Source organism: Anser cygnoides, chromosome 7, assembly GCF_040182565.1.
Source record: "Anser cygnoides isolate HZ-2024a breed goose chromosome 7, Taihu_goose_T2T_genome, whole genome shotgun sequence".
Lineage (NCBI taxonomy): Eukaryota > Metazoa > Chordata > Aves > Anseriformes > Anatidae > Anser > Anser cygnoides.
In genome coordinates this window covers 4,993,499-5,018,845 of record NC_089879.1, presented here as the reverse complement: position 1 = coordinate 5,018,845, position 25,347 = coordinate 4,993,499, and the positions used below count along the sequence as shown (strand labels likewise).

The 25,347-nt window shown below is 46.1% G+C and overlaps 1 protein-coding gene across 6 annotated transcripts; it reads left to right on the top strand.

Moving 5' to 3' along the window:
- Window positions 1-75: 75 nt before the first annotated feature.
- On the top strand, window positions 76-24,276 carry LYPD3 (LY6/PLAUR domain containing 3). 6 transcript variants are annotated; one of them, XR_010832791.1, is made up of 7 exons: window positions 76-618; window positions 1,471-1,587; window positions 2,174-7,496; window positions 10,095-10,209; window positions 13,857-13,998; window positions 14,523-14,601; window positions 16,314-18,732. XR_010832791.1 is itself a non-coding variant. In XM_067000497.1 (3 exons), exons 1-3 carry the CDS (start codon window positions 564-566, stop codon window positions 2,377-2,379), a joined length of 378 nt encoding a protein of 125 aa, XP_066856598.1. In that variant the 5' UTR covers window positions 76-563; the 3' UTR covers window positions 2,380-8,408. The 6 variants fall into 6 exon arrangements, 1 of the variants encoding a protein (XP_066856598.1); XR_010832792.1 differs by lacking the exon at window positions 10,095-10,209; XR_007163538.2 differs by lacking the exons at window positions 76-618; window positions 1,471-1,587; window positions 16,314-18,732 and adding exons at window positions 22,257-22,465; window positions 22,820-22,880; window positions 23,460-24,276 and having other exon boundaries at window positions 2,389-10,209.
- The last annotated feature ends 1,071 nt before the right edge of the window (window positions 24,277-25,347 follow it).

Sequence of the window (25,347 nt, the reverse complement as noted above, 5' to 3'; positions counted from 1 at the left end):
ATGGAAGTCCTTCATAGGGGGCACTTTAGGTGTCCCTGCCCAGGGATGGTACCCGGAGCACCCCGGGGGTCAGCTTGCAAGGTTATACTGCGTGTGTGCACCTATGTGTATGTCTAGGTCTATATCTATCTATATGCATCTTGTACTTTTTGTAAAAATATATGCTAGATTTGGACCATTCAAGTCTCAAGCATAGGCTTAATCCTACAAAACGTCTAATACTCTGACCCTGATCCTGCAGATCACACTGTAACGAGACGGTGTGCATGGGTTGGTGCTGTGACATGAGGTGATGGGTTGGTGGTTTTTAAGCATATCTGTCACTGATAGGTGAATACATTTTCTTCTTCCTGCTTCTGGTAGAATTTGCCTGCAGGGTTTGCGGAGATGAGGTACGTGTGATTAGAAGTCCAACCAGAGTAAGCTAGATAAGTAGCATTCCTGCACACCTCTTTATCCTATAAGACAGCGTCTGCGGAGGATTAGGTATGTAAGATAAGCATTAAGGCTTTAATAGCAAACAAACTGCTTTCTTTGCCTAATGGTACATCTCCTGTATCTCCATGATGTGGACAGTCTTCAGCCTGGTTCTCGTCAGCTCCCTTCTTATAATAAAAAGTAAGTCAGCTGTCTTCTTTGCTTTTTAATTTATTTTTATTTCCTCCTTTAGGAATGGCTCATCCTCTTTGCCTCTCTGGGCTTTTCTTCTAGGTTTGTTTTCAGAGTGTTTTGTGTACGTGCTTAGCAATGCAGAATTTCACTTCTGCTGTGTAATGTAAATGTAAATACGTGTGCAAACAAATGTAAATGCACGTGTCCCTGTGGACAGCAAGTGTGCCTTCTGCTCTGCAGGTTTTACGTATGGTATTTTAAATGTTTCAAATTCGTGCTTGCCTTCGGACATACTTTGTAGTTTGAACCAAGGATAAACTTTGGAAATAAAGAGAATTAAGTTGTGGTTGTCATATTTAAGCAAAAGCAAAACTCATAAGGTAAACTGTTGTGTGTTCCAGCTGAACTAATAATTTAGGAGATAATTAAATATGGGTCATAGTCAGATTTTAGATGTTTACAGTGTACTTTTTCATAGTGCTGTGAACCAAAGACCATGATGGAGGGGAAAAAAACATGATACTCCTGCTTGTTACAGCGGGCTCTTCTCTAAAAATGTTACAAGAAGGTATGGGTGCAATTACAGACCAGATATTCTTGGATTATGCTAAATGCAAATTTAATAATCAAATAACGTAAGGCTAATTTAGTTTTATCTTCAAAGTCATCATTTGGACCCCATTAAAAAAGGAAAATTGATAAGATTTGCAAAAATCTTTAGATTTTTTAAAAACTTTTTGGCAATATTTGCATGTGGTTCAAACAGAACTAGACTGTGTAGCTGATATTTTAAAACTTTTTTTCTTTTGTAAACTCTAAACGCTACTGTTACACAAGTTCTTTTCTTCCTGCTGGCAGGTGAAGCACTGCAGTGTTACACCTGCGTAGGTTCTAGCGATGAAGACTGCAACAGACAAGGAACGCAGCAATGTCCGGGGCACTCAGATGCGTGCGCGGTCATTAGAGGACAAGCAAGTAAGTAGTCACCAACAGTTCACTCGTCAAATTTTTGATAGTAGAAATAAATAACCTAATGGTGTTAGAAAAGTATAGCCAGATAAAGAGGAGAAAAAAAAGTTTTCTCTCAAAATAAACCCGATTAATGAATCTCGGTTTTATTGGCTTAGCAGCAGTCTACTGTAAAACCTTGCTGAGAATGATCTGTCAGTATGCCGTGATGCTGAGCCATATCCCACAGTATGCAATAGCTATAAAAGAGCATTTTAAGTATTACCTACTTCTTTCTTAAATCTTATCTTTTAAGTTCAGTGACTTTCTTGGAAGTTGGGAAAGAAAAGAGCCCCGTGGAGGCACTGCACTTCGATGCTCTGAGATATTTAAGGTGCATCAGTTGTCCCTAAGAAAAATTTGCAATTATTTAGCTTAAGTGGGAGCTTCCTGGTGCGCTGTGATGTGATGCAATGGTACTCATTTACTGGTAAAGAATGGCCAAACTGGGGTGGTTCCTCACTACTGGATGGCCAGATCCCTGCTGGGAAGGTGCAGACGGGCTGGTGCAGGTGAGCGTGCCACTCCGTGGCTCCTTGTGGCTCTGTTGCAGGCGGCGTTATGAAGTCCTGCTCGTTCAGCTCGTTCTGCGAGCGGGCAAAGAGGGACGGATCCAGAGCACCCGGAGTGAGCGTCCAGTGCTGCTACTCCAACAACTGCAACGCAAAAAGCCTGGGCTCCAGAGTCAGCACCTCCACGAGCTACTTCTCTCTCCTCCTCTTGTCCTTGTGCTGGCACCCCTTGCTGAAGCTGACGTGAGGGGGAGAAACAAGATCCTGAAGCGACAAGTCTGCCTTTTTAGAGAAGGGTGATTGTACTTTCTAAATCATGTTACTCCACGTACCGTATTTCTCAGTAGGAAAAAAGCAGTAGGCAGACCTGACAGATAAGATAAAAAATTGTTGCATCTGTTAATAATGCCCTGACCTATATGTAAGCAACACCACCCTCATCTTATTTATCCCAAGGGGTTGACCGTGATAATACGTAACATTTTCCCACGACGTAGGTAGCATGTACAAAGAGGAGGAGAAATCTTAGCTGCAAGTAGCAGCATTTGTAATAAGGTAAAGGATCAATGTGTTCTGGATGCTGTTCGCTGTTGGCATACATTCAAAAACAAGCTAAAATTTTCAGGCACACAGTGACTGAAAATTCTAGCTAGCTCGTTAGTTTTTCAGAGAAAATCTGCAAATGGAGCAAAGCCAGAAAACCTGAAATAAGAGTAGTTTAATATTAATACGAACTGGTAAGAGAAGTCAGTTAAGAGACAAATGTTTGGAAATATGTTGTGTATATTTCCTGAGATAAAAGAACTTTTCCAGTCTCCTCTGATACTTTGAGGTCTTACCACAACACTGGAAGAAGAAGGAAAAAAAGGAGCTTGGAAGTTGTTTTGAAGAGGTAAGCCCCCCTTCAAAGATTGCTACTGCTACTTCTGAAACCATGTGGTCATTCCCTGCATTGTAGGGATAATTTGAGTAATAACATTTTTGTTTATCCAAATTTCTCTTGCAGTTTTGACTATGTTCTTCAGTGTCCTAAACTTTATCCTTTGAGAGTAGGGGTATATAGCCCCTCCTTTCACTGATGTCATTAAGAGGGTGAGTCGATGTGTGGTGGTTTATATCTCCTTTTAATTTCACAGAGTGAATGAAATTACGTGGGGATCTCTAGAGAGGCGAGGAACTAAACTGACATTTTTAATAGTCCCATTCATTGCAGTATTACCCAGCTAATGATCCAGAAGGGCCACATCACAGAAGGCACTGCACATCACTGGCTCGTAGGCAGGTCTTGCTTTGAAGTGGTGATGTTCAAACCAGGCAAGACGAGAAGTGACATAGTACAATGTGATCTCAAGAAGCAGGGTGTTGGGTCTGTGATACTGGAAAGTGGTGCTGGCAAGGCAGGGGTGATTCATAACAGTGAAATGTAGGCAGATGATCGATCTTTGCAGATTTCAATGCCCAACTGTATTGATCTGGTCTAATCTCCAGCACACATCGGCTTTAAATCCAGCTGGTGTAATTGCAGTAGAGGCGGTCTGTCAGTGAAGAATTATAGTTTTAGTTGCCCATTTGGAAAAAGATTTGGTTAGCAAGTTTATGGAACTCACAAAATATGTGTCAAAGTAGTTTTTCAACTAGCTTTGTGTTGTGATTTTTTTTTTTTAAGTATAATTCTTCACAAAATCAATTCCAGGTAGTGTGTCGCAGAATCCTGCAAAGTTTTCAAAAGTTTTCAAAAATCTTGTCAAGGTTGCAAACTAGCGAGCTTCTTCAAGTGAAATCGCTGAAACCTCTGAGCAGAGCGTACCCCTAACCTGTCTTTTAGCTGTTGCCTGTCAGGCTGGCCAGACTGTTCCCTTTCCTCTGGCTGGATCCTGTCACCATCTTCTGTAGGCTGGGGCTTCAGACTGGGACTGTTCTCTGGGGGCTTGTCGAAGGGGCTCTCAGATGATGGGCTTCTGCTTTATAATTAGTTGCTATGCACAAGTCTGCTACAGCTGTTAAACAAAAAGATTGCAACAATGCAATGTCTTGGCTGAGAATATTAATTTAGGCTTAAATATCTCATCTGTGTAAAAATCACTTGGTAAGTATTTTTCATCTCATTCTCAGCTTGAATCAGTTCCTTCAATCTGTTCTGCTACCCTAAATATGTGTCGATTGTATCTTTATTTTCTGATTGTTCTGTAATGATAAATTTGTATTGGATGTAATCTCTGTATATGCTCTGTGCATTTCCTGAATGAGAAATTAAAATATATGCAAAGTCTGACAATGTCTCTGGATAAAAGAAACCACACTTTTTAATTGCCAGTTTCTTCCGGCTGCTTCTCTTCCAGCAGGAATTCCGGCTTTTTTTCGGTGGGATCTATTTCTTAAATTTGTTAGCTAAAGCAGTGAACGTTGATAGTTTTCTTACTGTGAAATTTCCATGATAAAATAAGAAGGCGAGGCTCTGTCCCCTTGACAAACACCATCTGTCACTGCTGACTACAGCCAGGGCTCAGATCTTCAGGCAACTCACAGCCACCCACTGCTCCCACTGGATTCTGCCATCCAGCACCGAATGGGCTGTGGTTTTCTTTTTACAGTTCTGACATTTATCCTGCCTAATTATGAACCTGTAGTGTGAAAGCATGCATGTATCTGTAAACGATGAACTGTGCTCGTGGATTTATGGAAATAGCAGAGGTATTTTGCAAGGGTTCTTGGCATAAACATTAACAGGAACACAAGCACAGGAACAAAATGGAACAAAATAAATGGAATATTTTTTAAACTCTCCATTAAAAATGCAACAAAAAAAAAAATTGAAATTTACCATGACTGCAAAGCTATTCCAAGCTATATATAAAATAGAAAATAATCATCTTCAGTTTGGTTGCTCTGGAGTCTCAAAACCCACTTAATTGTGTCTGGCACAGCAGCATACTCTTTCTGGCTTCCTTAATGTTGACAGCAGGGACAAAAGGAGCAGAAACAGAGCGGAGTGGATTCTGCTGCGACAAAAAATGATGGGACTTCTTTTTGCCTGTTGGATCTATGTAGTGGATACATTGGGTAAGTATTGGGTTTGAGTTTAATCCTGGCCTCTCACCTTCAAGGAAAGGTCTCCAAAGCATGAGACTTATAATTTCTGCTTTATAAGTGAATAAAATTCTGTCTTATATAATTTGCGTATAGCATTTATAGATAGCCCAAACTAATAATTTGTGTGGTTTCTTTATATCCTCTTGTTACCAATAGTACAGATGGTGATTCCTTATTTCCCCATCTTCTCAAGAAGAGCCCTTGGAAACCTACCTGGAGGGGACACTGGAGGAAAGTGCCCCTGAAGCATGCAAATGCGTAACTGAATTTGTATCAATATTCTTCCAGCCTGACTTTTCCCATAGCCAAAAGCAGGGTCCAGATTGGTCTCCGGTTCTCTGCAAGGCTGTGCTATTTAATGAAACAAAGTGTAAGTACATCATGGTGTCACAGACCACAGTTTATTTTTAGCCCCCTCCATGTTCAACATCAGCCTTGTGACTGCTCACTAGAGGCTAAAAGACAGAACGCCCTTGTACCTGGTGCTATCGTGTCTTTGTGTGCAGTGAATCAACGGAGCACAGACTGGTGTGGGTTGGAAGGGACCTTACAGACCGCCTCGTTCCACCCCACTGCCACGGGCAGGGACACCTCCCACCAGACCAGGCTGTGCAACCTGGCCTTGAACACCTCCAGGGATGGGGCACCCACAGCTTCTCTGGGCAGCCTGGGCCAGTGCCTCACTGCCCTCGTAACAAAGGATTCTTCCTAATATCTAACCTAAGCCTGCCCATTTTTAGTTTAAAGCCGTTTGTTACTCCTTTTCCTAAATGAACAAAAGCTCCGGGACAACTTTAATTGCTAGTATCATTCCAAGATGTCTCCACGTTTCTGGACCCTGCAGGTGTTCAGGGCAGAGCCCGGAGCTGTCGGCTGTGACTGGTGGCTGCCCTTGGGGCCTGGTCTCACTCTGAGATCAGAAGTCCTGACCGCGACCCATGGGGCTTTGGTGACCGCCCTGCAGACACACACCCTCACGCTTGTGCACAAGGTGTTTTTAATTGGTAAATTTATGATGTGTGCTTAGCATATTTACTCCCAACAGAGTGGAAAAAAATGATAACAGTGTTATCCCAAGTAACAGAGTGTACAAACAGCATAGCTAGAAATCCATCTCGCTGGTGGCGTAGGTACAAGTGAGTCTTGTTAGTACCCGACCACGATAAGGGGAAAGCCGAACTGGAATTCAGTTCAGAGAGAAGTGAAGTCACACTCACGCACTTGTCAGCGTGGCTTGGTGGAAAGTAGGTCTTGTCAAAAACATCTCGTTTGAGGTTACGGATTTTTGCTGATAAAGTAAATGCACAGATTGTGTAAAACGTTTCAGATAAAATTACAGTCATGACGAGAGTTCAAGAGCCGGAAGAGTGAAAGACTGAAGGAAGAAAAAAAAAAGGTATTCAGTAGAAAATCATCCAAATGGTGCCTCGGATACAGGAGGCCTCCCGTCATCTTTCTGACGCACTCATGATGTTACCATGAGAGGTGTCACAAAAAGCACGGGCTGTCAGAGTACGAGCACGTCTGCGTCAAGATACTCTGTGTGTAACCATAGGGACGTGTTTCCCTGGCAGACGGACGCTTTTCTGGGACAAAACTGCAGCGGAGGAGTGAGGGTGGGAGGAGGATCTGAGTGCAGGGTAGCCGGCCAAGCCTCCCCTCACCTGCGCTTCATGGCCCGTGAAGGAGTGCAGTATCGCTGACACCGCTCACCATGCCACATACAGCCCTTCCAGCAACCAGGTATCTCCTCATTCAGCCCAGCAAGCAATACTTCACTCAAACACCACTCTTTTAGCTGCTAGCTCAAACGACTCATATGTACAAGCTAATGCTTGAAAGCTGGAGGGGAATTTCTCGCTTTGTTTCTGAAGACTTCCTGCCCTTCCTGCCTCAGAAATGTTTTTAATTTTTTGCTCTGTGCACTCAAGGGGAAGTGTTTGAACAACAGCGGAGACTTGGCCAGAAAAAAATTCCGGCTGGTGTTCAAACGCAGTCGCCAATTCTTACCACCCAAACTCGAGATGTCTGCAGCCTGACCGTGGGCAGCCCTTCAGCCGGAGCAGAGCCCCTCTTTGGGGGGCTGACTGCGGGTCTGTGAGGCCTGGTGTTGTTCCTGTGCCCTTCTGGTGACTGGAGGTGTTCCTTGCCTCCCCTTGGCAGCGTGTTCGCAACCCCTTCTGCAGCTTTTGGAGGACTCTCGGCAGATGAAAAGAAAATATCCAAGGTGTCAAGTGACAAGTGTCAAGTGAACTCGATGTCAAGTTCTCACAGGTATGTGCCACCAGAACAGAATTCCTAACAGCATAACAATCTCTGGATTGCCTCTCTCCATTCAGGGAAGCAGGAGCCCAAACAAGTCCCAAAGCAAGGCCCGTTCGCAGGGAAGAAACAAGGCCGTGGGCCTCGGGGCCTCTGTCAGTCCCTTCCCTGTGGTGCCCTGCCCCTGGGGACACTGTATGCAGGCAGGCTGAGCGCTTAGTGGCAGCTTCTGCCTTCATCTCTCCCCTCACTTTGTCCTTTTAGGGGTTAAGCTTTACTTTGGGGAGTTTTGGGGACATTTCGCGCTGCAATATTAAGAGCGCTTATGACTGTTTGTACTTCTGCTCCCAGGCCAGCTACAACTCCTCATGTTGGATAAACATGCCTCTTCTCGTTAAATATTCAGTTTCAATTAACGTGACTGTGGAAAGAGAAAACGGGTTACCAGGGCAAAGCGAAGAAGTGAGCGGGGCAGCTAAATGAGCCAAGGAAAGCCTCCGTGGGGAGGCCATCCCAAGGCAGCAGGGCCTGTGTGGGCACCGGCACCATGCTTGGCTGCGTTCCTGCAGCCCAGCGTGGTCACAGCTGGTGGTTAGCAGGGTCCTGTGCGTTTTGTGGTGTTTCTATTTCACATAGAAGTCCAGCTTTGTACCTGGACTGGGTTCAGTCAGCTCTCCCCAGGCTTTAGGATGGGGAAGGGTTTCTGCTAAAGTATTGTCCTCTCTGTGTTCAGAGAGTGTTGGGCTTAAAATGGTGGCGGTTGTGCAGCCAGGCTGGCTTTGGCGATCGGCGATTTCTTTGTGGTTCAGGAAACATTAAATACTAAAATATTGAGTATTTTAGGAGCTGTGCTCTCCAGTAGAGCCCACCTTGGTGAGACTCTTCAGAGGATCAGGAGATAGAGAAAAAAAAAAAAAAAGAAAACTTTCGTAAACTTTCTTGTTAATGATACTTAATCCCTTAAAAAGCCATCTTCTACCTGCTCCAAAATCAGGATCCCTTGTGGAAACTGAAAATAAGTTGCTCATAAATGATCAGACAGTCCAGTGATCTAATCTGCCCTGTACTTTAACATGGCTTATACAAAGCTTTTTACGCTTATCCAAACTTTGGCTCCACACGCTGAGAACCAGAGCTATTTGGGGCAAATCCTGGTGACCTCTCTTTCAGCTTGCGCTCATCAGAAGGGATGACCAGGGGATTACAAACCCATGGGCTGGGTGTCCTGAGCCAGCAAACAAGTAGTGCTCCCCGTCCTGGGGATGGTTCCTAAGGCACCAGAAGGACCTCGCCGTGCCCAGCCTCTGGTGCAGCTCTCCAGGAGGCAGCTGGCCTGGGGGTGCTTTGGTCCCCTGCAGTACAGAGAGAATCCCAGCTCTTAAAATACTTCTCCCTGACTTTCTTTTTTTTTTTTCCTCTCTCTCGCTCTTTTGTTTTTTTCAGTTTTGCTCTAAATTTGCCCAGCAACTAGAGAAACATTTTCATTCATGTTACAACGAAAATAGCTTTCAGCCCTGCTGGCTCTGGCACGTTGAGGTAGTTCTCAGGAAGAGCTGTTTGTGCATAGTATTTTTTACCATAAAATGTAGTTCAAATGCGCTTACTTGAGCTAGAATTGCATATCTCAGTGGAATCAAAAATGTTATAGTTAGCTTAAGGTAACCACCTCGATTAGCAGAGACTCCTGAGAGTGTGCTGTGCAATAGCACACTGTCATTTAATTGCTTTTAAAAATAGCACTATATGACAGCTGTGTGTTAACCCTTGCCTGCCTCCAGAAAGGCCAAAGGACCTCACTGATGGTCGGGGAAGAGCCCCCAGGGAGTGGCACAGGGGGACGTTGGTCAAATTCTCAATCTACCATCGCTATCTCACTATAAAGAAGGGGATGATCCAATCTGCAGTGTAAAGGTGTCTGTGGAAACGCTCCTGGATGCTCTGAATCCAGTGGTCAGATACAGATAGAGCTTGAGACTTTCAGCTTGCTGTTTTGCCTGATTTTTTCTGAGAATGTACCTATTTTTGCATATCTTTTCTTTAGACTGAGTAAAACTTCTTGCTGGGCTGAAGAATTACTGGGTCACTGTACAACTCTCTCATCCAGGCAGGGTCCATCACACCTCGGTGGGCATCCTGCTTCCCGGCAGCGCTTGCCAGCATCATCAGGCTAAACCCAAGTGAGCAGGAGCTCTATTTGCAAAGCATTTAAGTTAACGTGGTTCTTGCAATTGAAATGCAGCCAGGAACAAATCTGGTCGCCATCATGCACACATGCCATTGAGACGTGGCTATCTGTAGGACGCACACAGGGCTGCTGCTTGAGCCATGCTGGCACCCTGTATTGCTGCCCCCTCGGGGTGGTGAGCGTGATGACCGAGCGGTATGTTGAGCTGCAGCCCAGATTTTTCTGTGCTTCACTTTTCAGGGGATTATTCCCTGTGTCTCTTGGCAGGGGAGCCTCACTCAGAGCACTGCCAGTATTTTTCTTGAATTATCAGAGTGCAAAAACCTCTTGGCAAGCAGCAGCCAGATAAACTTGTTTTGCAGACAGAGATTATTAGTGTCCCTCTTCCATATATGTGTATAATTTGCTTTATTTGATTTGTTCAGATGTCTGGTTTGGAAACCTCGTTTTTGCACATCCAGAATAATGACAGAAATGATTGAGAGGAATTTTGAAAATTAAGAACTAAAACCACTGCAATTTCATCTGCAGCTCCATTCTGTGAGTACTTAAGTGTCCTTAAATCACACTTAATTTGCTCATTCACAGTTTGTTCCTTTGATGGAGCAAGATACCAAATGGCAATAGAGAAGTGACTGATTAGGATCATCAGCAATCAGTTCTTTTAGGTTCATTAGGTTACTTCACAGCTGCCTGATATCCTCCAGATAGGAGATTAGAGGAGCTTTCATGCTGAAGTGAAGCAAAAATAAATTAGTCTTTCAGGAGGAGTATGTCAGTGGTAAGGGATCTGTGTACAACTATTCTCTGATACCTCCAACAGGCTGAAAAGCAGAAATATGCCTGTTTCGTTTTCACCCCGATGAAAATTAAATCGATGAAACAAGTTCTGATGGTGGGGTTCAGGCAGATTTTTACAAGGGGTCACGTATTTGCTCCTGCGAATGCGGTGCTCTTTTTTGTGAGCTTATCCAAGCGTCGAAGCACCTTTCCCCCAAGGGTTCGGCCGCCCTGCAGCCACCTCCAGCCTGGCCAACCCTGCCCTTGCTCTGCTTTCCCAGCCCCACAGAGGGTTCAGCCATCACCTGGCACTACAGCTTTGGCATCTTCCCTCCCCTCTGCCCCTCTCTGGCTGCCTCTTCTCCATCCGTTTGTGTGCGAACCACGCTTTTCTTACAGTAACGGGGAACAGCACCCTGTCCAGGGACTCTGTGCACATAATGCTTTACAAATATTTTTGTCTCTGTGCCACCGGTGTCAGTCCACAGTGAGGCATGGAATTTGCTTGGCCACACCTGTAGGTGTGACTTTGCTGCTCAGAAGGTTTAGGGCAGGTGCCCTGAGCTCAGCAGGAGGAATGCCCCAATCTCCCCTGCCGGGGTCAGATCCTGCAACCCCCCACTGCTGTCAGACACCTCCAAGCTCTTCTGCATGCATTAACCTGCCTGTAACGTCACTGTGCGCGTGTCTGATGTTACAGTTTGTGTTGTGTTACTTGGCAAAAATCGGGCTTGAAATCTGTTACCTCTGGCATCTACCCAAATTGGAGATGCTGAGTAAGCCGCACGCCAATTTATGTCTGTCTCGGGTGTGATGTTTTCGGTTGCTGAATGTCTTTCCTGCGGAGCTTGCACTTTACAAACATGAACAGTTTGATGAAATTAACTTGAAAATAAAATTATATTCATTAAACATCTGCGTACTGGTAGGTTTTGTGCTTGAAACGTGGCCGGGCTGGCAGGAGGCAGAGCATCGCCGCGCATCCCACCGCAATGGGTGGGTGCCTGCGAGGCGCTGGGTGCTGCCTGCTCCCGCCAGCAGATGGTACCCGGGATTTACAAATGTCCTCGCAGGGCCTCGTGCTCTCTGCTGTTTATTTAATCAGAAAATAAAGAGGAATCCCTGTGGTCTGACTGTGAAGCAGCTCATCTGCCAGACTCGCCCAGGGAAGCTGCCCCAAAGTTTGGTGCATTTTGCGCTCCCCGTCCTTTCGGCGCGACATCACCGTCCCCAGAAGTAACGTGTCCTGTTAAATACACGGTGGGCAGGCCATTTTTAGCCTGTTGTGCAAAAGCGATCATCCGCTGGGCTCAGCTCAGCCCCGCGATGACGGCAGCCGTCGTGGAGAGTGAGGTGAGCCAGGGCCCCAGCCCCGCTGCGCCCGGTGCTCCACAAACGCGAAGAACAGGGCTGAGTCCCCAGCCTCCACCCAGACCCAGTTCCCCACAGGGGTCCCATTTCTACACGGAAACCCTTGCCTGCCTTTGGGGCTGTCTGTCTGTCTGTACTTCTGGGGGAAGACGTCCCAGGGCAATGCCAGGGACGTGCTGCCTCACAAAGGGGCTGATTCCTCGCTGCTGGGTGACCCCGGCACTCCGCAGCAGCCGCCCCAGAAGGCCCCTTTCCCAAACCTGCTGCCTGCAGCTTTGTTTTTCGTTACCCGCTCCTGTCGAACCCCACTGCGTGCAAACGCAGGAGCTGCTGCAGCCCCTGCTTCATCTCCCTGCCCCGGGTCGGAGCAGCCGGCGTTTCCCTGGGGCTGTGATCCCCTGGGGCAATGAGGGAGCACTGGTGTGGCACTAGTCCACCAGCCCTTCCCACGGGGTGAGCGTGGGTTTGGGGAGAACTCCTGCCCTGCACTGCTCGGAGCACCTTAACTACAAAAGTCACTGACACCCTCTTTCTGTTCAGGTGTGTGACTGAGCCCATCTCGGTCTCCTGCAAGGACTCCCTGTGCCGTTGGTGTCACTGAGAGCTCGCCTGTTTCGAAGGGTCACGGTCACGTCCCTGCAGGGACAACAACAAAGAAAGGTCGGGGTCGGCCCTACAAACACGGCCACGGTGACCCAGAGCAGGGGGGGGGCTGGTGGGAGAGGGCTCGGCACCGAACATCGATACGTCTTTTACGCCCAGATATGTAAATAGCCTGTTTTCAAAAGATAGCTAAATCTTTCCCCACAGATTTATAAACATTCTTCCGTGTCTGGAAACAGTGTTGTAACGTAGCTGACCACGTCCACCAGTGGAGTGGAGCATTTTAAAACAAACAAACAGGAGTGACGATGGCCATGACAACATGAAGGCAAGCTCTCTGCGAGGTTCTTGTTGCTTCCCTTTGAAGTGGAGCAGCCCGGAGATCTGCAGGACGGGGCACAACACCAACAGCCCGGCCCCTCGGCCTCTGCCTCTTGGCTCTTCCACCTCCAGCTGGAGTGCAGCTTTTTGGTTTTAAGCGTCGTTTCTCTCTAACAGAACCCCATCTGGTTAATTCTGTTCTAATAAGAAAGAAAAGGGGATTTAGTGAAAGTTAGAAATAATTAGTGCCATAAGCCGCTCATCATAAACATCGACTCATGAGAAATGCGATGAAGGGCATTTTCCCTCTAGGGTCTTGCTTTTAAAATCTAATCTGAAAGTCAGTGAAATGAGATATTCTTCACAGATGAACACACAGGTGATGCCAGCCAGCGCACCGGTAAACAGGAGCCGTCCCCTGTCTGTGCAAAATTGTCATTACTCAAACAAGATGTTAATTAACTTGAAATGAAAGAATAGGATGTAAAACACCATCGGAAATGTAACGCAGCGTTGTCACTGATCTCTCAGTGACACCTGAATGAACACTGGTGCCAAAGGACCCGAGGGAACGGCATGGAGCTGGGACAGGGGAGGGTCAGGCTGGGTGTTAGGGAAAGGTTCTGCACCCAGAGGTGGTCGGGCACTGGGACAGGCTCCCCAGGGCAGTGGTCACAGCACCGAGCCTGCTGGAGTTCAAGGAGCGTTTGGACTGTGCTCTCAGTCATAGGGTCTGATTTTTGGGTGGCCTCGTGTGGAGCCAGGAGTTGGACTCGATGATCCTTGTGGGTCTCTTCCAACTCAGGATATTCTGTGATTTTGTGCTGATGTGAAGTTAGCTCCTTTACTCATGCACATTCACATTCACTGGCTGCTGGGTTTCTCCATTGTAATAAAGAGCATGGGTCTCCTGCGGTCCTGTGCGCCCCGAGGTCACTGTAATCACAGGCAGAGTGCAAACGTTTAATTTGGACATACCCAATGTCTGTTTAGTTACCTACATTGGGCCGTGCACCACCCAGTCCTTCACAGACAGTTTGCAAACTAAAGGCTGACATTTTCAGGCCCGTAAGGCCTTCGGTCCCAGTTACTTTCCTTTTTCCTTTTTCCAGACCCGACGTAGCTCACACTGCCGTCGCTTTTCCCACTGGAAAACCAGAACTTTTCCCTCTGCTCCTGCTGCCACCAGCAAACAGCCACACTCACCAGGCTCCTCGGCACACGCGCTCACCTTCGCCGCGGGCTCCTCGGCACGTATGTGTGCTCTGGCCAGGCCTTGGCTTCTTGTGCTTAGCCGGTGCAGAAAATCTGCTCGGCCTGAGGTGAGCTCCCCGCTATCTGCCTCTGAGCGCAGTGGTGGGAGCAGCACCCTTGGAGCTTGTTCTGCATCTCTGGTGTTGAAGGAAAATACCATTTAATAAGCTTGGAAGGCCAATATGTCTCCAGCCATTAATAACCCACAGCAGTGAGATAACGCACTGCGGTCAGCAGCCCACGAGGCCACTTGGTGAAGCAGGCTCCGGGCTGCCCCACGCTTCGATGCCCCAAACTCCTGTGCAGAAGAGGCGCTGGGGACCAGAGACGAGGCTGGTGCCAGTCCAATGCCTCCCCAAATGTTTGTCGAAGCCTAGCCCACGACTCCCCCTAACGCATCATCCCTTCCCAATGTACCACAGCTGGAAATGGTGGCTCACAGCTGCTGCTGCTCTCCCTGACCCAGTAGGAGGGCTTAAGTAATTTAAGCCAAGCCATTATTAACAAACCTGATCTTCCTGCAGGTTATTTGTGCTCAGTGAATCTCACCCACTGGAAGCAGCTCTCTGGCGGGTCTGCCAGCAGTGCTATCCAGCCGCCCAGGTAAGGCCAGTGCTGTTGTATTTTAGCAGGTGAGGGAGTATATTTGAGTGGGAAGACATTAAAGTCAGCAGCTTATTTTGAAAGATAAATGTTAATTTTGTAATGTATTTTCCTACATCAGCAGGAATTAACTCTTAAATAAGAAACTTTTCTGAAGTGCATACTTTTATTTTGTCTTCTAAGCATTCATTGAGAAGCAGCGCTATCTGTTTTATTTATTATAGTAACTACAGTATAGAAGTACATAATTCACCTGGTGCAACATCCTTAAGAAGGAAAGGTGCTTACCCCAAGGTCCCAAATTATGTTCTGCTGGAACCCGAATCGCTTGTTAAGTGAATTCACTTACAGTTCAGTGTTGCGCCATTGTCTAGTTTTGTGTTCCTGGCCACCTGGTATTGACTCTGGAACAGAAGGCAAGATGTGTTAATTACTCATAAATAATTATGTAAATGCACATAGCAATGCTTGTTGAAATTAATCATCCATTAGCACTTTTGGAAAAAAAAAAAAGAAAGAAATGGAAATCAGATGAGATATTGCTGCTGAAAGCTGAGTTGAAATGCTGTTTTATTTCACAATCAATTTCCATGAAATATCTTGATGTGTATCGATTTACCCTGCTGAATAAATCTGCCCGAGGGGGAGTCGCTTTCAAGAAGGGACGTGCAATATTTATAACATCTATGGGACCATCGAGAGAGCTCAAAGCAGCGGGTGGAGGAGGCTAAACTGCTCTTACTTGCATTTGTGAATAAGGAAAGAGTAATGCAAAAGAGAGATTTGTGTAAAGCTGCTAACAAGGCACTGAGCATTACAAATAAAAATAAAATTAATAAAAAAAAAAAAATAGGAGAGAGGGTGCCTGCTGACCCTGGCTTGCAGCGTGGGGAATCAGAGGCCTCGTGCACACCAAGGGCAACTGCTGGGCATTCACTGAAGAGAAGCCCTCTGTTCCCAGGGCCTTGCAAGACGGCGTGAAATCCTCTCTTGATTCTGGTTTTGGTTGCCTTCCTGTCCCCTCGTGGGCACTGCCCCTGTGCCAGCAGCTCCCGCAGAGGCAGGGGAGCTGGAGGATGTCTTGGGACCACATGAGCAATGCAGAGATGGCTGAGGGCCTTTGCTGACCTTCTGCCCTTTACTTGACTGCCTGTTCCTTTAAAACAAATTTACTGATGGGTTTTCTTTAGTTTTTTTTTTTTCTACCGCCATCCCCATGAGACGTTCTTTCCTATGAGTCATGCACACCATAAAGAAATTACTGTTTGGCTCAAAGTTACGCTCCCATGCCTGGAATCAACATTTTTTCAGTGAGAGATAGGAAATGAGCTGAATTTGTGGGTGATTCATTATTTACTATTTTGACCTGAAAAGTGCTTTTACCACTAGCTTTAAAAGAAAAGAAAATCATACAACAAGATTCCTGAAACACGAAACCAAAGCTATACGTGACTGAAGACACTGAGCATGTTCTTTAAGGGCTTATTTACGCCGTGTACAGAAATAATCCCTTTTATCTTTTGAGGCTGATTGTACATTTCATCAAGATTATTAATGTTACTAGTTTCACTTCAGAATTATATCTTACTTATATAAAACACCCTTCAAGAGCATATTTCCTCATGTGGCTAAGAAATATGGTGTTGCTTATGCATTTTTATTCTTTTGAGTACAATATGACAAAATGAGTCATTTTTTAACACCCTGTATAGGCTGGAAGTAAACATCATACGTATACCTACGGAGCAGTCCTGGGCACTCAGGCCCATCCAAGCTCAGAAACCCAGATTTGGAATAAAGTGGAATTCCAGATGATAAAAGAACAAATTGGAGCAAAACCCAGCAACCCAAATCTGATGCAACAGTCAGCGGCAGAGCCCCAGAAGTGACTTCCATCAGCGACAGCTGAAAGGAATTGTGGAAAAAAATGCAAAAAGGTTGAGAACAAAAGGAACACAGAGGCCCTTCTTGCTAGTGGGATTTTTAAGAGTATTTTAGTATTAATTCCAGGTGGATTATAAAAGCTGTGAGTTGCCAGAAGGCTCCAGCAGTGCTGTTTGCCCGAGCTCCAGCCCAACAGGCAGGTCCCAAAGGCAGCCCAGCCCGTCGGGGACAGGCTGTGATCAGAGCTGGTAACGAGGAATAAAACGATGGTGCTCAGGGACAGATTGTGCATTCGGATCAAGTGGCACCTCCCTAGAAATGATGTGCAGTTTATTCACCTGAGGGCCTACCACCCTACTCGGGCACCCCTTGCTCCCCAGCTCACGCAGCCAGATAACCACGCTCAAGATGCAGCAGTCAAGGTGTTACCAGACAAACCTTAAACACAGATGACTGAAGAAGACGCGTTTCTGCTCGCAGCCTCTTCACGTCACCAGAATCCTCCTGGGAGCAGTCAGTGAAACCCAACCACGGCCTCTGCCGGCTGGGATATTTACGGTCTGCCTTGAGAAGTCGGTCTGGGAACAACAGCCATGGCAGTGCACAGCAGCAACCACACACAGGCCGCACGGAAACAGGGCTCCTTGCACCTTTCCAGCTTTGCTGCTGATTTTTCCTTGTTGTTTCGCCAATGGCCTGGTGACTCCTCCCGGGCTGACATCCTGCCCGCTCTGCTGCACCTTTTTTGTTTCAAGTGCCCTGCCCGGTTAGCATAGCCAGCATTATACCGGTTACATCAAATGTCAATATAGGTTTTAACTTCTGCTTCGTGTCAGGCTTGCTGAAGGTTTGCTCAATACCATAGCTTGCCCGTTTTTCTTCAGCTCTGTCAGGTGGGTATTGAAATGTGTTCCCTCACCCTACAGGCTTGCCTCTGGGTAAGTCAAAGCAGCTTTGAGGGCTCGGCCCCCCTCCACCTCCATCACAACCAGTGCTAATATCTGAAAATGTGAGGGCCTTGTGACTGCGTCTGGGTCTGGTGTGGGGCCTACCATGGACCTGTAAACCAACACTGACCATGTAAACGCCAGGAATCAGCCCTTTGCTTAAAGGAGTGAAAATAAAATCAGGACCAAGCTGTGAAAGCCTTGCTTGAACCCTTTAAAAGTCACTTTCTAAAATTAGATTTAGACATTTAGATCATTATACAGCAGATGCTGCCACCAAATTTGTTTGGATGTAACTCACTGCAGTGCTCCTGCCAATGGAAACAGATTAGAAAATGCTGGATAGCTCACCAAATCCTCCTGATTTATTCATTTAGAACTAAAGCAGTTGAAGAAAGTTCTTAAGTCGTGCATCTCCATCCTTGGCAGATATTTACAAAGAAAAGCAATGATTTTAATTTTTACTGCAGGAAATGGAATGCATCTGGGACTTTTATGGTAGCCACTACTTCAGGTGGGAGGGGAGGAGGAAGAGAAAGAGGTGAGGCAATGAAGTTCCCAGAAAAAGGTCACAACATATTTAAATACATATATACAAACTAAAATATTGTTCAGAATGCTTTCTCTTGGTCAAAGTGACCATCGTAGCACCATTCTCAGTTCAGTTCCCCCAGGACAGCTTCTGCATTTGAAGATGGGTTTTTGAAGTGCAGTTGGCATTTCTACCTACATTTTAAGTAGTCCTGTGTGGAGCCAGGAGTTGGACTCAATGATCCTTGTGGGTCCCTTTGAACCTGCGTTATTTGATGATATAATGATGATTTTCTGATTTCGTGTGGCAATGATATTGCCTTTCTGTGCTCCATGCAATCGGAGGAAAGTAGAGGCCATCGATGACCTCTCTTCCCATAAAAACCACCCAACATATGCACAATGTTGCTAACTCTTGCAATCTTTTCTTTGCAAATCCCATGATTTGTAGTTAGGAAGAAGAATGGTTTTAGCTGGAAGCAGCTAAATCAGCATTCACCACCCCAAAAATATCTTGAGTCACAGAAAGCCAGAGTTAAACAAGCAGAGCCCCTAAAGGCTAATTTCCAAACAACAGCGAGATTTCAAGCCATCCCATGATTTTTGGAGGCTGATTAATGAGCCTGAACAGTGGTGTGTACAGCTAGCACACAAGCAACATCTAACATTTTCCTATTTTCGCTTGCCTGCAACTACTTTAAACAATTACTTTAGCAGGGTTTAACTTCCAACAGGGTATCTGCACTGCTGCTTGTGGCAAGGAGACCAGCGGCCTCTTGACCATCACTGGACATATAATGGATGATTATTTAATGAATATCTTAATTACCAGACATGTCGAGGCTTGTGTAGCTGCAGAGAAGCCCTGAGACTTCCCTCCCACTCCTCACCCGGAGCAGTGGTCAGGGGAAATGATCTCTGTTCCCCATCCAAAGGGGTTGTCCTTGGCCAGCCAGTTTCACAATCCGCTCGAGCTGTTGGGGTTCTTTCGCTAATTAAAAGCAGACCCATTTTTAGCCTTTTTAACCTTGGATGAGTGATTTCGGAAAGATGGGGCAGATATTACAAAATGCGACGCTACCCAAAAACCTGTGGTAGGACTGCAGTGACTGTAGCTTTTTGCAAGCTGTTTTACAGGAAATGAAATCTCAATGGCATTTCTGTCTCATTTCTGAACAAGCCGACCACGTTCCTCTTCCTTTTCAGAGCATGAACAATGTGTAGCACAGTACATACATTACTACCGTGAACTGTTTTTGTTCATTGTTAAGGCCGTTGAAAATACAGTATTTTCACACAGCTTCCTTTGTAAAGCCAGCAGTTGACTACCAGCAAATGCTCTGTGAGTACAGGATGCACACAGTACAGGGAAGAACGCTATTAGTCTTGCAAAGTCAGGTCCGCAGAAACAATGAAATGACAGGATCAAAACTTCCTATGCAAGGTTAATCTGGGACCCTTTTGTGTAAAGCTCATAATAAAGCCTTATGCTAAATAATTAAAGAACCGTTTTTGTCATCGGATGCCGGAGTGGCAAAGCATTCAAAAAATGAGGTTTCTGCATGTTTTGATTGCTTCTTGCATCTTGCAATATGCTGCTTAACCACTTCTATGAAATCTTGATAATTAATGTCACCACCAGGTTTACTGTGCCTCTCCTCTCAGTTTTGCCCGGTGAACACCACAAATATTTATTGATGATGTACTTTCAGACCATTTTAAGGTGTGAAGATTGGACTCCCCCACATTTTTCCCTTGGGGAACACGGAACTCAACCTCAGAGGTGTCCACCCTTGGCGCCAGTTGCTGCCTAGCACCCAAGATTTTTGCAGAGGGTGTAGAGGCAGGTAGAGTTTCATTTACCTGACATACAACTTTAGGTGACTCCCGTTACAGCGAGTTATTGACAGTTCTGGAGCTCTGAATCAGAGGTCTCCAGAAAATAAATGATGAATTACTTTTGGAATTGAGTTTAACTCAAACTATTCGGGGCATGCAGCCTCTTTTCCTAAACCTGGTTCATGTCCAGAACAGGTCCTCGGCCTGCGCGGTGAAACAGGCAGGTGTCACGCAGTGCCACCATGGACCTGCTGGTTCTCGGTGCTGATTTACACGAGGTTAATTTAACCCCGAGCAAGTAACCTTTCGGGGTATTACTTAATTTAATTTCATGTTTGAACGTGTCTTTGTGTATGAGGGAGGCTGTGGAACCTCCTCCTTGGAGTTCCTCAGAAAGCAGGGCGGCCTGCTGCGGGAGGCCTGCGTGGGCACGGGTGGCACCAGACCGACCCAGAGGCCACCACCAGTCTGTGACAACCTCCTTCACGTCCAGCAGTGACAGTCACACGGGGAGAGCTGATGTTAACCGTAGGGACGTCCTTGGCACGTAGTCCATCATCCGCAGGAACGAGAGAGGGCATGTCCTGGGCTGAGGAGCGGGGATATGGGAACGGCTCCTCCAAAGAATGGCTGCTAAGCAGGGCCTCTTCTTGAGGAGACAGAGTGGCTTTGTGCTTGGACGTGAGACCTGGGGCGAAGCGTAGTAGCGTGTCTTGGAGGTGCTGCTTCAGAACAAAAGAGAAAGAGGATCTGGGGCTTCTCCAGCCGCAGTGGTGCTGCAGCAACACTTTAAAAGGCCATAGTGTGAAATTCATTTGCTGGACACGCGTCTGGGTTTTCAGCACAGCTCAGTGGATGAGCTAGCCCTCCTAAGGTAAATAGTCTGTGCCTTGGCATTCACGTCTGCTGAGGAGGCTGCATTTCAGGGCCTTTCTTATTTGTTTTTCTTACGCTGGCATTTTCCAGCACGCCTGCATCTTCAGGTGTGGCACATTATTTGTGTTAGACCTGAGCTGGGATTCAACAAAAGCCAGCCAAGCCAGAGACACAGCACCTCAAAGAGAAAAGGTGCCACGGAACATGAATGCTTATTTATCCTGGAAAGAAGCAGTTCAAACAACATGTTTTCTTCCACAGTTACCATGAACTTGCTGTTTAACTCCTTTCTCACCAAAAGCTGCCAAATTCCCAGGCTGAGACAAATCACTGTTTCCTCCTCAGAAAATGGAAGTAGCATACGATTGTACATTTTTTTATTTTTTATTTTTTTGGTGGGAAGACCGGTTCCTTTACCACTTTCTGAGCTGATGACACGGACCCAGGCATCCAAAACCTGGCACTGCTTGGGGGAGCAAAAGAATTGCAGCTCCCTTGTGACCTGCAAGGGTCCCTTTGCGAAGCCGTACCCCTGCCTCAGCAGGGCCAGACCCATGGGCGCACGGCTGCTCGGAGAAGCAAATGACTCACATTTCTCTTTCATTTCCTTTCGACGCTGTTGCAGTGGCAGCGCTCAGCCGAGCGGTGCGTGCACGTTCTTTGCAATCGGGCCGTTTAGATGGCTTGAAAACGCATCAACAAAGGGCAGCATATGGAAAATTCTGATTGAAAACATATGGGATGTTACATCACAAGAGGGACTTCTTCTCTTCTGCGGATGTTGATTTGCTCCACTAACAACTATTTGGGGAAACAGCAGGGAAAATAAATTTCCTTTTTTGCTGAGCGCCACCTAAGCCCTGCGGATCAGGGAGTTCAGCATTACCGTGACCTCCACCGCTGGCAGCATATGACTACATTTTGCCAGCTGTGAGACTTCTCTATCTTGAATCACTTATTTCCTATCAATAATTACTCAACCAAAGTTATTAGTTATGTATTACACAAGTCCTTGACACCACCTTCACATTACTCCGAAAACCAGCCCTGAATCAGCTTTCACAGCCCTCAGACAGATTTGGGTGTCACCAGATGAAAAATGGGACTATTACAGTAAAACATTTTCTTATTTTTTTTTCCTTCCTAGAGCTAATTGTTTTAATCATTTACCACTTCGTGTCCTGCTAGTAACCAGCTGCTTCTGCTTGCCGTGCCTGTGATTGTGTTTCTTTGCTAATGCCAAGAAGAGAAGCTGCTGCTGCAGGAGTGGAAATGGTGCTAAATCCCAGTCTGCCCATCGCGCGCAGCCCCACGGACCTGTGAGAGGCTGTGTGGGTCTGTAAGTCAGGCAGGGCCCTGCGTTCCTACACCAGCAAAAACTCAAAGCGAGCTTCAGACTCAGGAAAGTGCCAATAATTACAGAAGGTGAAATTGCTGGCATTACAGCTTTCTTTTAGTTTACGTCCCAGGTTGCCACAATTTGTAAGTGTGAATAGCAAAATCCTAAAAGCACCTTGCAGCTCACGAAGAAAATTAAGGTCCAATTTAACAAGTGCATTTCATGTAACTTAATTTTAGGTGATTTTTCTGCCCATAAACAAGAAAAAACTACCAACCTGACAAGAACAGGATGCCTAACATTGTGTGCCTGTGCAGACACTACTTCCAGCACAACCAAAAGAGGCAGCTGCCGCCTGTGCCAGACTTACAAGCACACGAAGCTTTTTATTTCAAGCATTCAAATTCTGGTTTGATGCAGTCGGGAATTTGGATGCCGGTCTGGAAAGGTAAGCTGGCAGTGAAGCCCGCCCCACAGAGGTGCTGGGTGCCGAGGCTGAGCAGGGCTGGCGCGGGGAACCTGGCCCCACGTCACCGTCCCTCACCAGGGGCACCACTCCCAGCCGCAGGCCTGCAGTCCCTCTGGCAGTGTGTTTGGCATTGCCTTTCCTTCATTTTACTTGCATGGGATCAAAGACCAATCTCGCAGCATTTGTTCTGAGATCGCCATTAAGCCTCATGTCAATAATGGCATTATTTTTAATACCTAAAACTGGCTGCAAGTCGTTTTGTTGTTGTTGTTTTAATTCACCTGCTTAAAAAATGTTTCTTCTCTTCCCTTCTTTTTCTTCCTCCAATTTCAGCAGGCTGAAGGGAGCAGCAGATACTACTCAGTCCTAGTTTTGGCGATAGATTGGTGACCTGGTGAGTCCTTATCTTGGCAAGACCCCCACCCTGAAGAAGGTGCAATTCTCAGCTGGGTATGAGAAACAGCTCTTGGTTGTGATCTCCAGCTTCCCCAAATCCCTGCATCCAGAAGAGCTACTTGCTCTCACTTTTAGAGAGTCCTTAAATGTACTTTTTACTCTTTTATGCTCCTTTCAGATTTTATGTGCTTTATTTTACGTGCTTTGATGACAGTACAAATTATTTCTGGCCTTAAAACTAAAGGTTTGAGAAGGACAGAGACAGGCGGAATGAATAAAGCTTTAAAAAATTTCCAGACCGTTTGTCAGATCACTTTTTTCTTCAGCAGGAGGCTGGCAGAAGTGACCTGTGCTGGGAAATGCTTAGTGCATCAGCAGGGCCTTGGTGTTTGTAGGCTAATTTTTGTTTTGAGTATAACTTTTGACTCATGGAAAAATAATCTAAGTGTTTTGGGCTGGTCCCGGCCTTGATCTTCCTTGAATTCATGACTGACTGTTTCAAAATAAGTGTGGAGAAGCTTTTATGATAATGTTTTTATCCTCTTGCTCTTTCCCTTGCCTGCTCCTTGAGAGGCAGAAGTCACCTCGAGTGCATTCCTGGGAGCTGTTTGCTAGGCGGAGGCTGGGCTTTGCCAGACAGAAGAAATTCAAGGACCAGCTCCACCAGGCTCCTGCTGCCACACCGCCGCTGCCGCCTCGACCCACAAAGCGAAGTCTCGTGTTAAAATTCAATGCTAAGACCCGAAATGCAACCAGCCAGTTTTATCTAGAGGGCTCTAACAGTAAGCATCCCGCTGAAAGGCAGCAGGCTGGGAGGCACACACACCAAACAGAATCTAAACAACTAAATTTAGTCCGGATAGGAAATTAGCTTGAGGTTAAGTAAAGTTTTCTGCTACTTTGTTTTGTTTTTAGATTACCCAAGAGATGTTCCTTCCTGGAAAGGGAAATAGGACAGAGATACATAGCTGTTTTTCAATCCCTTCGTTTACATGGCATCATTTCAAGTACGTTTTATCGTGTGTTTGTGATTTAAACCTTACCAGCTCATATTTTCAGAAGCAAGGGTTTGGCATGCCAGTAACAGGTCTGTGTGCAGCACGGCTCCATGTCGGTATCTGCCTCCTTTGCAGGGGTTTTCTTCTAAATGCTTCCCCACATGTACACAATGTGAAAGTCTATTAAAAATTTCTCTTCTCACCTAGTAGTTAGAATCAGTATTCATCACAAAACGACATTTCAGAATAGGTGGAAAATGACGAGCTCTGCTATGTAACGTGTAAGCCAGAGCTCCTCAGATTCTGCAGCTCCAGCCAAAGCCAAGTCAACTCGAAGCCACGGAGTTTCTGAATTCATATTTTGTCATCTGTCCTAACACTTTTGCTTTGGCATCCTTTTACTTTTGCTCTAGAGAGATGCTACGGAACCTAAATCCTGGAGCTAAGCACTCACAGAAGGCTGTGTGTTTGCCTACAACAAACCAAATCTGAAATTTCTGATCTTCATTAAAGATGCCAGTTTAGGTACTGTGGCTCTGTGCATACATGGTTTTTTTTTTTTTTCTACTTGGTTTGTTTTATTTTGCAATGGCCAGGGTAGAAGTAAGTGCAGGAAAGCATACTGCTACAGGTTTATTTACTGATCCAGGACATAAATCTAGTTGCTTGAGCAAACCCAAACTGTTTAAACAGTTGTTTAAGCAAACACGAAGCATGAGGTACACCAGAAAGGATCCTAAACAAGCTCTGAGAGCTGGGGGCTTTGGTTGTTTTTTTGTTTCTTTTCTTTTTTTTTTTCTGTTTAACAGGGCTCTGCCGTCACTTCTTGTAACTGCTGGGGAGGCTATGGGAGAGGAAGAGGGCCCTCAGCACTTGTGTAATGAGGCTTTTGTGCACTTTGCTACCTGGGCTGGCTGAGCAGGCATCGCAGGGAGAAACCATGGGCTTCCACGGTCACATCTGCTCACCCCTTCCCAACCCTTTGCTGGATGCACGGGTGGGTTGGAGCCAAGGGCTGCTCAAGGACTGCTGGTGGGGAACTGCTGCCAGCTTTTACTGCCTTGTTGCATCCGTGAAATAGCTTTTGTGGCACACCTGGGGATATTAGGTACCCTGCAAATAATGGAGGTGGAGACAGAAATAAAGAAATGTTTAGCATAGTGGATTGACTACAGTAACCCCTCCATGCATTTTATAAATAATTTTGTTTTGCATGACCTGGTTTAGCTGCTCTTGATGCCCCATCTCCTTGTATCACCATATTCCTCCATGCCACCGGAAAATACCATTACAAAGCGACACCGTTTTGAAGCATTTTCTGCAGCACTGGCTGTGCTGTTTGGACAGGTGCATATGGCAGAGAAACAGAAGTGATGTTTAGAAGTTTCAGGATTTACCGCGTTGTCCAGGGGGTGCCAACACGTTACATGTGTAATGCGTATATTTCTGGAAAACTATGAATCACAT